The sequence below is a fragment of the Ursus arctos genome, unplaced genomic scaffold, assembly GCF_023065955.2.
Source record: "Ursus arctos isolate Adak ecotype North America unplaced genomic scaffold, UrsArc2.0 scaffold_29, whole genome shotgun sequence".
Taxonomy (NCBI): domain Eukaryota; kingdom Metazoa; phylum Chordata; class Mammalia; order Carnivora; family Ursidae; genus Ursus; species Ursus arctos.
This window is the reverse complement of record NW_026622974.1, coordinates 12456033-12474254: the sequence shown is the minus strand read 5'-3', so window position 1 is coordinate 12474254 and position 18222 is coordinate 12456033. Positions and strand designations below refer to the sequence as shown.

The 18222-nt window shown below is 40.1% G+C and overlaps 1 protein-coding gene across 1 annotated transcript; it reads right to left on the bottom strand.

The window, feature by feature from the left end:
• Positions 1-14287: 14287 nt before the first annotated feature.
• Positions 14288-17378, bottom strand: IL17A (interleukin 17A). Its single transcript, XM_048219572.2, has 3 exons — positions 17307-17378; positions 15987-16186; positions 14288-14525 (listed from the first exon to the last, which is right to left on the bottom strand). The coding sequence occupies exons 1-3, from the start codon at positions 17376-17378 to the stop codon at positions 14288-14290; spliced, it is 510 nt and encodes a 169-aa protein (XP_048075529.2).
• Between the last annotated feature and the right edge of the window lie 844 nt (positions 17379-18222).

Here is an 18222-nt window from a genome sequence, read left to right as displayed (position 1 = left end):
CCAATATGGATGCCTCTCATTTCCTTTTTAGTCTGTTGTGGTTAGGACTTCCAGTACTATGTTGAATAAAAGTGGTGAGAGTGGACATCCTTGTCTTGTTCCTGACCTTAGAGGGAAAGCTCTCAGTTTTTCCCCATTGAGGATAATGTTAGCTATATGTTTTTCATATATGGCCTTTACTATGTTGAGGTATGTTCCTTCTAACCCCACTTTGTTGAGAGTTTTTAATATGGAATAGGTGTTTAATCTTGTCAAATGCTTTTTCTGAATGAGATGATCATGATTTTTATCCTTTGTTTTGCTCATGTGATGTGTGACATTACTTGATTTGTGAATATTGAACCAAACTTGCATCCTGGGAATAAATCCCACCTGAGCGTGGTGAATGATCTTTTTAATGTATTGCTATATGTGGTTTGCTAATATTTTGTTGAGGATTTTTGCATTTATTCTTCGGGGATATTGGTCTGTATTCTTTTTTGTGTGTGGTGTCATTTTGTGGTTTTGGTATGAGGGTAATGCTGGCCTCATAAAATGTATTTGGAAGTTTTCCTTCCTCTTCCATTTTTGGGAATAGTTTGAGAAGAATAGGTATTAATTCCTCTTTAAGTGTCTGGTAGAATTCACCAGTGAATCCATCTGGTCCTGGACGTTTGTTTTTTGGTAGTTTTTTTGATTACTGTGATGGAGCACATTCTTAAATACTTTGTTGAGGAAGGTTGCACGGGAGGCAAATTCTCTGAGATCTTGAATATCTGAAAATGTATTTTTTCTTCCTTCATAACACAGCTTCACTGTGTTTGGAGTGTTATGTCAGAAATGATTTTCCTTCAGAATTTTGAATGCATTATTTGCTGTTCTATATTCTATGTTTGTGGTTGAGAATTATGAAGCCATTTAGATCCCTGGTCCTTTATATTTGATGTGTTTTCCTAGGAAGTTTGTGGAATTTTCTTTTTGTTTTTAGAATTCTGAAATTTTACTAAGATGTTCCTTGGTGTGTCTGTTTTCACTCAGACTGGGTGGTTGATGTGTCCTCTGACAATTCATACTTTCCAGTTCTGGAAATTTTTTTTCATATGTATTGTTGTTGATTTCCTTTCTATTTGGATACAGTTCTTTCTGGATTGGTCCCCTTTCTTTCTTTCTTTCTTTCTTTCTTTCTTTCTTTCTTTCTTTCTTTCTTTTCTTTCTTCTCTTTCCTCTCTTTCCTTTCTTTTCTTCCTTTCTCTTTTTTTCTTTTATTTCTCATCTTTTTGCTCTAATTCCTGGGAGATTTTCTCAACTTTCTCTTCTAGGGTTCTATTGACTGGTTTATCTCTGCTATCATGGTTTTAATTTCTGAGAGTACCTTTTTTTTTTTTAATGTCCTATTTCCCCCTTAAAAAAAAGAGATTTATTTATTTGAGAGAGAGAGATAGAGAGAGAGAGAGAGAGAGAGAGAGAGAGCATGCAGGGGGAGGGGCAGATGGAGAGGAAGAGAATCTCAAGCAGACTTCCCACTGAGTGTGGAGCCTGACTCAGGGCTCAATCCAAGGACCCTGAGATCATGACCTGAGCTGAAACCAAGAGTCGGACACTCAAATGACTGAACCACCCAGGTTTTCCCTGTTTCCTGTTTTAAAGCAGTATCCTATTTTAATTTCCTGGATGCATAATCTTCTCTATCTGAGGATATTAATTATATTTTTGGATGGCTTCTTGTATATCTTCCATTTCCTCCTAACTCCTCTTTTCTGTTTGTTTATTTTGGCATATCTTCCACTTGAGAGGGATTTTCTCAGATGTCTGATTGAGATTAAGATAAAAGCTGGTTAGAAGTTCAGTGGGTAAATTTCTGGAGTTTCATAAAGGATGATTAGGATGGCCATTTCTGGTGACCCTCTGTGAATATCTGTAGGCCTTTCCTTTTGGACTGGTAAGATTCCTCAGCTTCTGCCAGAAGGTAGAAATTTTGTTGCTTGAATTCTGGAAACTGAAGGGAAAGAGATCTTAGGATGGGATGTTCCTCAGCATTCAGAACCATAGGATCACTTAATCTTGGTTTTGGTCCTACCACACCCTCATCTGTGCTGGCAGATCCCAGTCCAAAGATCTGCTGTTTTACCCTCTCTAGAGATAAATTCCAACTTTCTGGATTGGGAGGAGTGTTTGCCTAGCAGCTGGAGGTTGGGAAGAAAAGGCAAGGATCAGCTGCTGCTCAAACAGCTTTTCATACAGACCTCCTGAGTCTTCCACCTTCTCCTTTACCCCTGACTCCGAGGGACCTGGTGTTACCAGGGCCTGAGCCTTCTGAAGATTCTGGGATATAAATTGGATTGGTTCTCAGCTTCCTCTCTGCTGGTTTAGGATTTTTTCTCTCTCAGTTTTATAAAATCAGCTATATCTTATCCTCTGCTATATACTTGTAACATTATGTTGCTTTTGTCTGTTGGGTTTATGGATTTTTTTGTTTTAAATAATCTCTTTATTGTAGTTTTAGTACAGTTTCAGGACAAAGGAAAATTAGATATTTAATTCACCCTGTTAGGTTGAAAATCCTTTTTCTGTAAAGCTTATGGACTCTTCTGCCGTACTGATATCTGATAATTATTCAATATTTAATTCTATTTTAATTTTTCAGTATATAGAAAAATGTTTTAAAGATTTTATTTATTTATTTATTTTTGAGAGAGGGAGAGAGCATGAGCAGGGGGCGGGGCAGAGGGAGAGGAAGAAGCAGGCTCCTGCTGTGCAAGGAGTCCCATGTGGGGCTCAATCCTAGGACCCCAGGATCATGACCTGAGCCGAAGACAGACACTTAGCTGACTGAGCCACCCAGGAGCCCAGTATATAGAAAATTTTAAATGTTTGGAGTTGTTTGTTTTTGTTTTGTTTTGTTTTTTAGAGAGAGAGAGCGAGAGAGAGCGAGCAGTGGGGAGGGGCAGGGACAGAGAGAGAGGAAAAGAGAATCTTAAGCAGGCTCCGTGCCCAGTGCGGAACCCAACGCAGGGCTTGATCTCACCATGCTGAAATCATTACCTGAGCGAAAATCAAGTCAAACGCTTAACTGACTGAACCACCAGGTGCCCCTAAAATGTTTGTTTGTTTTTAACATAACATGTACTTAGGGTAAAATTTTTGACTATCTATTGAAATGTAATGACAGTAAAAATTGTCTATAATCTCGCTGGCTAGAGATATTTTTTCAGTTTTTATAACTTGTGGCTATTATTATTATTATTTTAAAAGATCTATTATTTATTTTAGAGAGAGACAGAGAGCAGGGGAAGGGGCAAAGAGAGAGCGAGGAATCTCAAGCAGACTCCCCACTGAGCATGGGGCCCCATGTAGGGCTCAATCCCATGACACTGAGATCATGATCTGATCTGAAATCAAGAATTGGATGCTTAACTGACTGAGCCACCCAGTTGCCCCATGTGATTATTATCTTTTATAATTTTACTCTATAATCTGAAGTTCTTTTGGATATATGAAATAATGGAAAGCTATGTTTTGATTTTCTCTTCCAAATAGTTAATAAATACACCCAAACCTATTCAACTAAATAATCTCCCTGTTACTAATTTGTGACAAATTAGTGGCAGTTTATTTTTACCATATATTTTAGATTCTTTGTACATACTATGATATATTTCTGGGTTATTTAATTTGCGTATTGATTTTTCTCTTCTCAACCACAATTCTTCCTAGGAAGAATTTTAGAAGTTTGTTATGTTGCCACAAAAGGCTTATCAGGGTTTGATTGGTGTTGCATTAGACATAGAAATAAGTTAGGTATAGCATGGTGACTATGGTTAAGAATACTGTATTGTATATTTGAATTTTCTAAGAGAGTAGATTTTAAAAGTTCTCAACACATACACGCAAACATTGTAACTCTGTGAGGTGATAAATGTGTTAACTAATCTTACTGTGGTAATCATTTTGCAATATGTACATATATAAAATCACAACATTATACACCTTAAACTTGCACAATGTTGTATGTCTATTATATTTAATTAAACCTGGGGAAAAAGAAATAATTAAGAAATAATTGTTTCCTTTTGTGGATGTATATAACGTTCCTATCTATAAACATTGTATTTCTGACCACTTACTTATATTATTTTCAATAATTCGTTGATATCTTATAGTTCTTTAAGTCTCTCTCATATTTCAATAAGGTTAACTCTAGGTATTTTAGGTTTTTGTTTTTCCATAATGAGTTGTACTTTATTTTATTATATTTTTGGACTTGTTATTGTCATCAGATGGGAAATTTGTTTTAAAAATATTTATTTTGTAGTTAACCAGTTTCTGAGCATTCTCCTTACATTTAATGGGTTTTCTATTGATTTGCTTATTTTTTTCTAAGTATGTAATTATACCCTCTGCAAATACTAATGGTTTTGTGTTTTCCTCTCCAACATTTGTTTCATTGCTGGACAGAACTTCCAGACAATGTTAAATAACAGCAGTGTCTCTGCATTTTTAAAGTTGTTTGACTCATACATTTGGATGTGATCCTATGCATAAATTTTAATAACCCATTTTTTCCATTATTAATATAAATTCTATCGATATGAAGTTACTTTTTTATGTTCAATGCTTCTGAATTTTACTTTTCTGATATTGATATTCTGATTTCTTCTGGAATGTATTTGCCTGATGTCCTTGTCTTTCTTTTTATTTTGAAACTTTCTATGACATTTGGTTTTAGGGCTATTTCTTATTTCTAGGGTATCTTTAGATTTTTAAAAACCAAATTTGAAGCTTTTTGTTCTTTAAGAGATGAATTAAAAACACTCAGTCTTATTGTCTCTTATTTTATGCTTTCTTTGTGTGGATTTTTTTTCCTGATATTTTCCTGTTCCTTAAGTTCTTTGGCTTTGGTTTTTGATTAATATTTGGTTTGTCTTTTATCCGTTGCAGAGACTTACAGGGTATATAGTTTGTTTTACATCTACTGATGGCTACCTTTAAATTTTAGCCTATTTATTAAATTAAGTGACCTTTAAATGTGTATGTGTCAAAGCCAAGGATGAAGCAATAACTTTGACTTCACTTTAATGAAGGCGAGGGACTCTGTGCCTTTCTGCTTGTGTCACTCCTTTTCACACCTGCTTCTGGGCGTGGCTTACTGAATCTCTGATTGAAGGTCTACAGGATGATGACTATCCAGGTCATCGAGATGTTGATGTCCGGTTATCTAGGTGATGATTATTGTATTGTTATTAGCTTACGTTTTAGCTACCTCACTTTCTACAAAACAATTTCTTTTTGGCTTTTGGATCCACTTAAAAAACATTTATAACCATTATTTAGACATCATGCATGTATACCTAGTTTTGATGTTCACAGAGTGTCCAGGATACGAGGAATGTCAGAACAAAGGTTCCATTCTTAAATCCCTAGCTTTGGTTCATGTCTCAATCAGCTAAAATATATTTCTGAATATTGTTTTTACTTGGAAGGGTGCCCTCATTTTCCTCCATCCTCACATGTTGGAGAAGGTCTTTCTGTTGACCTTACAAAATGTTATTTGATAAAGAATTTTTGGTTGAGCCATTCTTTTATTTAGCAAATATTTGTTTGGGAATCTACATGTGCTAAACATTGTTCTTTTTTCCTAAGAAAAATTTGAATTGAGCCATTACATAAATATGGAGAAATGTACAACTCATAAGTGTACAACTCAATAAAATTTCACAAATTTATCACTTGGTGGTCAAAGAAGTCTTTCCTGAGCAGGCACCATGTGAGGTCATTTTCTCTCCCTCAGTATTTTGAAGATTTTACTCCATTACTTCCTGGTGTTTGATATGGACAAGTCTGGGAGCATTTAGGCCATTCACATTGAGAGTGATTATTGAGAGATATGATTTTAATGATGTCATGTTGCCTGTGAAGTCTTTGTTTCTATAGATTGTAAATTTCCGTTCTGTATCACTCTTTGGTCCTTTTTACTTTTATAGAACCCCCCTTAATATCTTAATAATAGGGCTGGTTTGGTGGTTATGAATTCCTTCAGTTTCTGCTGATCCTGGAAGGTCCTTATCTCTCCATCAATTCTGAATGACAGCCTTGCTGTATAAAGGATCCTTGGCTGCATGTTCTTCTCAGATACGGCTTTGAAAATACTCTGCCAACCCTTCCTAGCCTGCCAGGTCTCTGTAGACAGGTCTGACGTTATTCTGATATTTTTCCCTCTGTATGTAAGGATTTTCTTCCCCCTGGCCGCTTTCAATACTGTATCCTTGGATCTAATATTTGCGAATTGCACTATGACGTGACGTGGTTTAGGTCTGTTCTCATTGACCTTGGGAGGGGTCCTCTCTGCCTCTTGGACATGAATGCTTGTTTCCTTTGCCAGATTAGGGAAGTTCTCAGCTACAATTTGTTCAAATATCTCTTCTAGACCTCTTTCTCCACCCCCTCGGGGATGCCGATGATTCTGACATTGGAACGTTTCATTGAGTCAGTAATCTCCCGTAATCTACATTCTTAAGATTGGATTTTTTTGAGCCAAGTTTCTGTTTTAACTTTCTCATCTACCATCCCATCCTCCAATTCACTAATTCGTTCTTCTGCCTCATTTACCCTGGCCATCAGAGCGTCTAGTTTAGACTGCATTTGATTCACAGCATTTTTAAATTTCTGCCAGATTCACTCTCATTTCCACCCTTAGAGCTTCTATATTCTAATTAATATTTTCATTAATATTTTTTCAATCCTACACATGATCTTGACCATTGTTACTCTGAATTCCATTTCTGACAATTTGGTTATATCTATATCCATCAGTTCTGTGGCAGAAGCCACAGACACATTATTTTTTCTTTGCTGGGGGGGATTTCTCCTCCTTGTTGTTCTGATGAGGAGAAGTTGCGGGGACGCCCAGAGCCCAAATTATTGACCAGGACCCAGGCAGTGTGCACTTGTTTTATAGGGACCTTAGGGATTTGGCTTCTTGATTTTTCAGCCTGCCTTCTGGGGGAGGGACCTGCCGCACTGATACTCAGGCAACCCTGTTTGGGTAGAGTCGCCCTGTCCCCTATGAGGGGGGATGAGGATGGGCACAATGTGAGCTGGTATTTCCGGGCTTTTGTTCTCTGGCGGCTTTCCCTGGTGGTTTTCTGTGCCTCTTCTGAGAGTCAGAGCAGCAGTGGCCGTATCCTAGCCTCTGTCTCAGAACAGGGAGGTTGCAGTCCGCTCTCCACTGAGCTCTCTTGGCCACTTTAACTCTGTTTCTGTCGGTGCTGGTAAAAACCCTGCAGTGTCCCGGGTTGTGCGCCCCACAGCTGGTGTCCCAGTCCTCACTTCCAGGGCTGGCACGTCTCTGTCCTTTGTGCTTCTAACACTGCCAGCTGCCCCGGTTCCCACGCGCGCCCCCGAGCTCCCTGTTTCAATGTGGTTCATGGGTTCTCCGGAGCACTGGTTTTCAGTCAGGTTGCCCACGCGCTCCCGGTATCAGTCTGGTTCCAGTGAGTGCTCCGGAGCTCCGGTTTTCAGTCTAGTCGGGTGCACGTGCACTCCCGAGCTGTCGGTTTCAGTCTAGTTTGAGTGTGCGCTCTGGAGCTCTGGTTTTCAGTTTGGATACGCGCACGCGCTCCCAAGCTCCCGGTTTTAGTCCGGTTCCAGTGAGCGCTCTGGAGCTCCAGTTTTCAGTCTGGTTGCACGTTCTCCGGCTCACGGTCTCAGTCTGCTCTCTCGCGGGTGCCGGTCTGCGAGTCCGGCCACTCCCCCAGTGCAGGAGGCTACTGCTTCCTGGCGCCAGAGCGCATGGGCTCCCTCCCCCTTCTGTTTATCTTCCAATATCTGTGCGTGGATTCACGGCTCCCCGCTTCGTACCTCAATACTCAGTTCTGGAGATGTTCATTTGCAGAGATCCAGATGCATCTTCCTGCGTCTCAGGCTGATTCCGTGGGTTTTCAGGCTGGTCTGGTAGATATCCAACTCGACTCAGGGGACCGGCTGAGAAAGGGGTCCCCTACTCCTCCACCATCTTTTCTCCTCCTTGCAGAAAGTGGTCGCTTTTCTGTTCATAGAGTTTCTGCTACTCTTTTCTTCGTTTTCCAGTTGCGTTCATAGGTATTCAGAATGGTTTGGTAGCTCTCTAGCTGAATTCTCAGGACCAGACGAACTTTAGGGATCCTGCTCCTCTGCTATCTTGGAACCAGAACTGATGTGGACAAGTCTGACATCAATGTAATTTTGGTTCCTGATCTGGTGTTTAATATTTTCCTCCTGGCTGTGAGTCTTATATCTTTTCTATTCTTAAAATTTAAAAAAACCTGGTTCAATATATATGAGTATGGTCTCTTTAAAATCATTTAGTCTAAATCTACTTTTCAGATTCACTTAAAAAAAATCTGCAACCATGGGATCTTTTATCCTATTATAACTTTCTTTACTGTATCTCTTTAATGTATCTAGGTTTCTTTCTTTTCTTTTTCTTTTTTTTTACCCAGGTTCCTTATTTGTTGTTCACATATTTCATCTCTGCTCCCTGATCTTTATATCTCCTATCAATTTGTATTTATCATCTCTTTGTTTCTTTGGTACTCTTTATCTGTATTCCCAGAGAACATCTCAAATCGGTCGTCTCCAACCGTCCTCTCAAGGGCTGGTCTGCAGAGGGTTACCAGACAGAATGCACCACCTGGGGAGTTTGTTAAGAATAGTTTCTCAACCCCCATCTCCAGAGATATTTATGCCCTTTTAAAGGTGATGAGAAATGGGGAGACCAAGAAGGAAATAACAGATTAGCAAGAAGCATAAGCAAAGCCCCAGATGTGGGAAACAGTTATGCATGACATTGAGTGCTAGTGGTGGAGAGGGATCACGTGGTCTGGAGCACTGTGAGAGGTGGCCTGGGCAAGGTCATGGAGGAATATTTATGTCATGCAAGAGAGTTTGCGCTTTATCATAAGGCATGAGGGAGTTACTGAGGAGTGATCAGGGGAGTTATGGGATCAGATCTGCATTTGAGAAAGAACACCCTTGAAATAAGGAGAGAAATGAAGCAGAGCAATGATTGTTGCATGGTAACAAGACACAGTGTGCTCTAGTTGGTTTTAAGGTGCATTACAACAAAGTTATTTGTTTTGTAGTATGTTAAAATACCAAAGTTTATAAAGAATATTTTTTAAAAAATTAGAGTAGATTCAAGATTATTCCTATAATAATATCACTCTCAAGTGCAACCTAGGCTTTCTTACACTAGACAGTGGCCATCGAACAGCTCAGCTGTTTGGAATCGTATAAGTGGGAGTATGTCCTGAATGAGCCTTCATTCATACGTCCTGTGGCAGAGGAAATGCTCTATTTCACCAAATGCCATTTCTTTTTCCATTTTTTGAACAGGCAGAAAGACTACATTACTCAGTCTTCATTGGTATTAATTTGGGTCTGTGTGACTGTGTTTTGACTAATGAGATCAGCTCTTAAAAACTGCATATATAGTTTTCAGCCTTCTCTTTTATTTCTTTGGCTACATGTCCAACAGAAATATAATGCTGGCCACATTTTAATTTGAAACTTCTAGTAGCCATATTAAAAAAGTAAAGGGGCGCCTGGGTGGCTCAATTGGTTAAGCATCTTACTGTTGGTTTTGGCTTAGGTCATGATCTTGCGGTCATGAGATTGAGCCTGGCATTGGGCTCTGTGCTGAGTGTGGAGCCTGCTTAGGATTCTCTCCCTTTGCCCACCCCTCAACCCCCTGCACTCTCTCTCTCAAAAATAAATAAATAAATAAATAAATAAATAAATAAATAAATAAATAAAAAGAAACAGGTGAATTTCTAGTAATTTCAGTTTTAATAATATAGTTAACCAACCCAGCACATCTAAAATATTATCATTTCAACATTTATTAATATAAAAGTTAGCAAGATATTTTTACATTTAAAAATATTGAAATGGGTGATGGTGGTCAAAAGGCACAGACTTCTAGTCATAAGTTAAATAAATCCTGGGGATATAATGTACAGCATAATGACTAGAGTTAACAATACTGTATTATATATTTGAAAGTTGTTAAGACAGTAGATCTTAAAAGTTTTCATCATAAGAAAAAAGGGTGTAACAATGTGTGCTGAGGGATGCTAACTAAACTTATTGTGGTAATTATTTTGCGATATATACATATATATATACATATATCAAATATACATATACACATATACCGAATCATGATGCAATATAATATTATATGTCAATTATATCTCAATTTTTAAAAAGGGGAGGAAAATACTAGAATCCCCAGAACTAAGGAGCCAAAATGGAAAACAGGCATCTCAGTGTTCCACTGTCCAACTCCCTCAAAATATTAAGACTATTTGCCACAGTCCCCCTCATATCTTATAACCCGCCGTCTGTAATAAGATTGCTCATGCTTGGGGCGCCTGGGTGGCACAGCGGTTAAGCATCTGCCTTCAGCTCAGGGCGTGATCCCGGCATTATTGGATCGAGCCCCACATCAGGCTCCTCTGCTATGAGCCTGCTTCTTCCTCTCCCACTCCCCCTACTTGTGTTCCCTCTCTCGCTGGCTGTCTCTCTCTGTCAAATAAATAAATAAAATCTTTTAAAAAAAAAGATTGCTCACGCTTTGTGTTTAGGAAGCACGCATGCTAATATACTGGTAGCACCCTCTGCGTGGGCCACATATGCAGTTAAGACCCTCACAACTAATAATTGCGCTCTTGCAAGAAAGTGCTCTCAAAAATAACAAAAAATTTCTCTGCAATAAGTATGTATTTTACACATAACACAACTCAGTTAAGAACAGCCTCATTTCAGATGCTCAGTAGCTGCATGTGGTTAGCGGCTGCTCTATAAGGCGGTGCAGTTCTGCTGTATCTGCTAATCAGTTAGAATTTCTTTCTTTCTTTTCCTTTTTTTTCTTTTTTTTGAGAGAAAGAGTGCATGGTGCCCAAAAGGGTGGGGAAGGGGGAGAGGGATGGGGGGAGAGAGAGACTCTGAAGCAGGCTCCAGGCCCAGTACATAGCCCCTTGTGGGGCTTGATCTCACAACCCTGAGACCACCACCTGAGCCGAAATCAAGAGTTGGATGCTTAACCGACTGAGCCCCTGCAGACACCCCTGAGACAGTGCAGTTCTAGATGGTGCTGCTCCAAGAAGGCAGAACCGCCTCCAGCCTGAGTTCCTGAATGTCTGAATGGAGCAGAGCTCCCTGAGAATCCCTGCCGGATAGTAACATGAACAAGAAATAAACTTTCGTTTATTTGGGCTTTGTCTATTGCAACAGCTCATAATGACCTACACTGGCCAGGTTGAGAATCACTGAATTATAAACTGTGAGAAGCAAGGCAGAAAGACCATTTAGGATCCTATTACAATGCAGCTTTAACAGTAACTTTGGAGTTCCAGAGGAGAGAGAAGACACAAGGGAACTGAGGAGGGGTTTGTCACGGATTAGATGAGAGGAATGAGTGACAGAGAGAAATCAGATTTCTTGGTCAGATGAATAAGTAGGTGATGTCATTTGAGTTGATAAAAAAGACAGTAGGAGAATGAGTTTGGGAGTAGAGCTAGTGAGCTTAGTACCTGTTGACTTTGAGGTGCCTGTGGGCTAGTGGTTCAAAGTTCACTTCAGTATTGACTGTCTGCTACATTCCAGGACAGGTGCAAATGGTTTGGCTCTCAAGGGACCACAAACTGGTGAAATAGATAAGTCCAATACAGTACGTAAGAGTAGTGACAAACGATACCTGCTGTGCTCTTAGAGACCAGAAGAGAGGAACCTACTCTGGAGTGATGGGTCTGGCAAGGCTCTTGAGAGGAAATGTTACCTAATGGAGTCTTAAAGCATGGGTAGAGCAGTGGGATAGGGCGGGAACGGGGGGAGCAGGACAGGTGTCTTAGGCCATTTGGGCTCTGTAAAAAATAAAATACCACAGACTAAGTGGTTTATAACTGACAGAAATTTATTTCTTACAGTTCTGGAGGCTGGAAGTCTGAGATCAAGGGGCTGACATGGTTGAATGAAGGCCTTCTCCCAGGTTGAAGACCTCTTGTTGTATCCTCAACTGGCAGAAGGAGAGAGGGAGTTCCTGGGGTCTCTTTTATAAGACACTAATCCCATTCATGAGGGCTCTGCCTCCATGATCTAATCACCCCCAATGACTCTACCTTTTAATCCCATCACGCTGGGGGTTAGGTTTCAACATATGAATTTTGGGGGAAACATACACATTCAGACCATAACCCGGGGTATGAATGGAGGAACAGGAGGGAGAAGGTGGTAAAGGCATTCAGGGCAGAGGGGACCACACGACACAGGCATTGAGTTCAAGAAAAGTTCAAGGACTTCACTATGGCTACAGGGTAAACATCAAGGAGGAGGCACATGAGATAAAGCAGGTGCGGGGCCAGATTATGGAAGATGACTCTTGTCCTGTCTGCTTTTGTGCCATAGACAGATGCAGGAGGAGGGATTGAGGAGGACAGGGGCTGTAGCAACCAGGACAGATGGGACGCTGTTGCAATAACTAAGGAGAGAAATGAGAAGAGATGATGCCCTGAACCTGGAATTAAGTTGAGAACATTCAGGAAGTGAAATTTACTGTGTTTGGTGATGTGTAGGCATTAGGACTGAAGAAGAGGAAGTGGGAAGCATCAGGGACACCTCTCAGATTTCCAGGTGACTGGGCAGATGATGGTTCTAACAGGGCAAAGTGAAGACAGAATAAAAGCAGCACCTACTGGAGGGAGATGGGAAGGTAACTGCTTCTCCCCACCCACAGGATTCCCAGAAATACAGTCTAGTGGGAAAGAGTGGGTCAGGACTGTGGGTATATATGCCTGTTTCCAGCCCTCCATCCGAAAACGGAAACAAATTTTTATTTTCACCACCACCATTCAGGGAATACTGGGAAAGGAGCAGCAGGATTTGAGCACAAGGCTGTAAAGCATGAAGGTGGTAAGAAATGGCCAGTGGCAGCTGTCTTTGGACCTCTTGCATGGGGACCAGGACAGGAGACGGCCATGGGACTCCAAGTGAGCGCATAGATGACACTGGAAGGAGGGACCCCTGGGTTTGGGACTGGAAAAGGAGCAGAGAGAAGCCATGGGTCTCTGAGTGGGGCTAGAGCATGTGGGAGAAGAAGAACAAAGGAGCCCATAAAATGGACTTCACCAAGCCAGGAGTGGTTGGACTGGCCTGAGAATTTCCAGGGACCTCCAGAAGTAGGGCAAGAGAGCGTACTGGGCCATGGTGGGGGAACAGGGTTATGACTTGAAACCTGAAACTACTCTGGAATTGAATATGATTCAGTTTTTATTTTACTTGGGCTGAACATTTCTCATACTTGAAGTTTGTTTTGCCTCCGTGGCTCTTTTTGGTGTTCTGGGGAGCCTGGGATCAGAGGCCAGGAGCAGGAGGGGTAGTCCTGGGGTGTGGCCTGAGGAAGGGAAAAATGTTCCTCTCTAGATCTCCAGTTGGCATTAATCTTCAAAAGAAGCCTGAGTTTGGGGAGAGACAGAACATTGAGTATGTGGACTTGGGGTGAGTGGGGTGCTATTACTCAAAGCATGCTTTGTTTTCTTCTTTCAGCAAAGTTTCATACTCTTTCAAATAGGGAAGAGCTAGGCTCTCTGAAGGACTTTTAATGAGAAAAAATAAGGAAGCCAATTTTCTTTCCAAACTTGATTATAAAAATTTTTTTATTACGAGGGTTTAACAGAGCAGAGTTAGACTTGCCATCTCTCTTGTGAAACCTCAACAATTTACAAAGTTAATAAATAGGAGATTAGGTTTAGTTTTTTTTACAGCCATGTCATGCACTCCCAAAGACACAATTTTCAACCGCCACTAAATTGTAGGATTTCCCTAGGCAGAACAGATAATCACACTCTTTCACCTTTCTCTAAAGACTTAAACATAAATAGATCCATAAATAGTTCATATAAATATAGGTTTACCTGTTAAATAATTAAATTCTCAAGTCTGGAATCTCATCTTAAAAAATACAAAATAAGGCATATAAAACATTAAAATGGAATCTTCTGCCCCAAAGTTATCTCAGGGTCTATTAAATACATAAATAACTTAGAGCCCTTAGAAAAGCACACAAAAAGCAATTTGGTACTCAGTCAAAACTTTCATCTCTGGGGAGAGGGAAAGATCATTCAGATTCTATTTCTGCACATAAGTGTTATCTCTGAAACTTCTATTGGGTGAGCTAGTTTAAGAACCCTAGTGAGTTCGGTCAGAAATGGGGCTGGGTCTACTCCCCAGAAAGCCTAACTACTCTGGGGAGCTGGGGTTAGACCAGAAGCTCTTAAGCCACATGGCGCACAATGGGGGTGACGCAGGTGCAGCCCACGGCCACCAGCATCTTCTCCAGCCGGAAGGAGTGGGGGCAGTGCTGAGACTCCCTTCGCAGAACCAGGATCTCTTGCTGGATGGGGACGGAGTTCATGTGGTAGTTTACAGTCCCTTCAGCACTGACACAGCCCAAGTGGCGGCACTTTGCCTCCCAGATCACAGAGGGATATCTCTCAGGGTCCTCATTGCGGCTGCAGGGGAGACAAAAGCGAGGGAGAAAATGAACACCTGGTAAAGCAGGAAGGAAATCAGACAGGAAAAAACAAAGGGAGGCAAATTTACAGGGTGACAAAGTATAGGCATTGCAAATTCTCAAAGTGCTGCTAGTCAGAAAAAGTAGTTGGGGGAAAACCTGGATTTGTAGGTACGTGAAATGTTATAGAAGAGAATGATCAGTTTTTCCCAATTTCTTTGAAGAATGAATGAAATAAGAGAGACTAGACTGCAGAGGGGATTTAAGTTTGATACAAACGACAATTTCTTAGGGTATATTTGATAGAGAAAGGCCAAAGGAATCATCTAGGAATTCGATAGCCATTAATCTGACCTAATGAAATCTGTCTTTGAAGCAGGGAATACATCAAAATTTTATCTGACAGCACATTCATGGGACAGAGCCCAGAGCTGACATGAAGGGCTGGAAACAAAAGCATAAGCCCCTCTATAACCTTCTCTTCCGTCTCTCCTCCAGCTGAGTGAATGACTTGCTTTGACTTTTGAATTGATTTATTTGAACTACTCTTAGTAATGGGAGGAGAAGAAACACCACAGTCAGGTGAATCTCTAGTCACCACATAACTGAGGGTTTTTTTGCATAAAATGAAAGCACTAAAAACCATTTTGTATTTAATCTTAATGGGGTCTAAATATTAGATGTACTAAGGACACAGCAAATACAGGTCTGTTGGTAATATAGATCAAGCCTGTCCGACTCTAAAAGGGGTGGAAATATCCAACAGGATATTTCCTTCACTGGGTTTCTTTCTTTTCTTTCTTTCTTTCTTTCTTTCTTTCTTTCTTTCTTTCTTTCTTTCTTTCTTTCTTTCTTTCTTTCTTTAGATTTTATTTATTTATTTGACAGAGAGAGAGACAGCCAGCAAGAGAGGGAACACAAGCAGGGGGTGTGGGAGAGGAAGAAGCAGGCTCCCAGCGGAGGAGCCTGATGAGGGGCTCGATCCCAGAACGCTCGATCCCATGGATTTCAAACTATATTATCCCACTGCTAACATGACCAAAAAAAGAAAGCACAAAAATCCCAATTAATTACTAGTTGTTTTCAACAAATCATCTCAATGGTAGAGCTGGTAAAGAGAATTCAAGCATTAATCCCCAAGATAAATTTCTATTTTTTAAAAAATAAATGAACAATAGAGTTGGGGTATCATGAATATTAGAATAATTACCACCATTCATGTGAGTGGGTTTTTGGTGTTAGTGACAATGAAATCTAATGGATAGGTCATATGGGGACAAGGTGGACCTGCACTCTATCAAAGAAGTCTGTAGAATAAAATTTGAGAATCTTTGCACAGTAGCCCTTCCAGATTTGACTGATGATTCTGAGTAAAATCATCCTCAAGGTGACTAAACTGGCAGTCCTTTGCATAAAAGATAGAACAATACAGAGATTTTTATGGGGATACATTACGTACTGCAGATTCCAAGGTGAAGTGGATCGGTTGTAGTAATCTGAGGGCCTTCTGGAGTTCGTATTCCGGTTGAGGATATTGAGATTGACCTTCACATGCTGAGGGAAGTTCTTGTCCTCAGTATTTGGGCATCCTGGATTTTGTGGGAATGCTATTCCTGCTTTCACAATAGCCCCCAGGCTCAGCAGCAGCAGCAGCATTACCTGGAACTGAATGGGAAAAAGAAGAGGTAGGACACTGGATTAGCATGTGGTTTTTGCTAACAAACTGTAAAGATTATTGTCTTGCTAATCATGGAGAATATACTATGTTCCAGGGCAATCTATAATAAATTTTTGGATCAGTTAGATGAAAAACTGGTTATATGACCAAAATAATGTTAAGATCATGGAGTGTTTACTAGTTTTGAACGTTCTTCTTTTGACTTAGGAGAGACACATTTTTTACATTTTGGCAGTAATTTTAGTAAAAACGGCAGGTCATCTATCTCTGTCCTAGCATTCTGTGAAACCCTATGTGAAGTCAAATGTTCACCTTAGAAGAAAGGGCTGTAGAAAATGCATGTCATATCGTATCAGTGTTCATCTTAGAAATGCTGGGCAGACATTCAACCCCAAACTGGTCCCCCCCCTTATGTTTTCTTATGTATATTTTCCAGTTTTTCTAAATTTATGTATATTGCTTCTGTAATCAATTAAGTTAAATATTTAAAAAATATAAAGACCATATACTTTAAAACATAGTTACACATGTATCTATTAGAATAAGTAGGTTTGGTGTATTAGACTATGGTATGATAGTGGTGCCTGGGTGGCTCAGTTGGTTAAGCATCTGACTCTTGATTTCTGCTCAGCGGAAAGTCTGCTGGAGATTCTCTGCCTCTCCTTTTGCCCCATCCCTACCCCCCTTAAATAAATAAATAAATCTTTAAAAAGAAGCCTGTAGTATAATAATAGAATAATGGAAAGGAAAGTCAGCACTGCAATTAATTAAATCCTCAAGGATAGTGTTCCATTTTATTATGGAATAAAGAAAAATGCTGTGGGAGAATTATATTAAATCCCTTGTACTCAGAAAGGCAGATTTTCAATGCATTATTTCTCACTGCACAACATCATGTGACACTTCTCATGTGGTTTAGCCCAAATCTAGCTATCTTTCAGTTTTAATCTCATCTTTCAAACTGATGTGTATCAGTTCTTGAAAATGCTATAAAATGATGAGTATCTACCAAATCTTTAGTATCCTATCCTATGTATGCAGCGTTCTTGGATCTCCATAGTTAGAATCCAGAATTTCACGCCTGCAGTGCAGAAATATTACCTGGTCCAAATCAACAAAAGCATTGCACATTAGTGCAGGACTCACCATGGGTGAAGCTGTCACAGGAGCCATTGTAGTTTCTCCCAGTTGACTGGAGATGGATCAGCTTGTGCCTGCTTCGAGATGGACACAGTGTAGCGCTATCTTGCCCCTTTTTATAGGACTTTGCTCTTCTGTGGTCAGTTACGTTGACATATTGAAGTGGGTTCAAGAATGACACCATTTTACTTAAATGTTCCATCCTCAAATGAGGTCAGAAAAGAACCTCCCCTTAATGACGGGTAATAGGAAAACGGAAGGGCAGAAATTCATGTTTCGAAAGACTATGTCCTTTCTTCATTCTTCAAGGAACTATTACTTGACAGAAGCTGAGCAAAGACATTTTACTGATGAGCTGATATCGTTTACTTATGGGCAAATAATAAGCGGCCATAAGAGCTATGCTCTATTTTAATGTTTATGGGGAAATGAAAGTTTGATAGAACGTTCAAGTCTTCTGGTGTCACGTACATTGATTTCCCATTGGATAATTCCTTTCCTCACCAGATTCCCTAGGCAGATGTTGTGGAGTCCATTCTAGAAACTATTCAAGGTCTTTCCATGGAAACAAACAATTGAAAAATGAGTAAAAATTTAATGATGGGAGGGTATATTATTTCATTGAATTAACACCTGCTTTGTTGAATGTTTACTCTGCTCAAGAAACTAATAACTAGGTTCAAGAGACATGAGCTTTACTATTAAAGGCATGTCCAATACAACATGTTACCAAGCAACTTGTTAACACATGCCATTCTTCAGGAGGAGTGAGATGGAAATGAGGGAGTGAGGGGAAGGAAGGAATTGAGAATGAAGACAGAGACTGGAGCAAGCTGATGGAAGTTGAGAAAAGGAGGGCAGTGGAGAGTAGAGAATG

Bases quoted from the DNA above. Each gene is read 5' to 3' on its own strand.
- IL17A (XM_048219572.2), bottom strand. From the start codon at position 17,378: ATGGCTCCTGTGACAGCTTCACCCATGGTGAGTCCTGCACTAATGTGC. The intron at 16,187-17,306 runs GTAATATTTCTG...ATTCAGTTCCAG, and splicing joins CTTTTGTTGATTTGGACCAG to GTAATGCTGCTGCTGCTGCT. The intron at 14,526-15,986 runs GTACGTAATGTA...TCTCCCCTGCAG, and splicing joins ACTTCACCTTGGAATCTGCA to CCGCAATGAGGACCCTGAGA.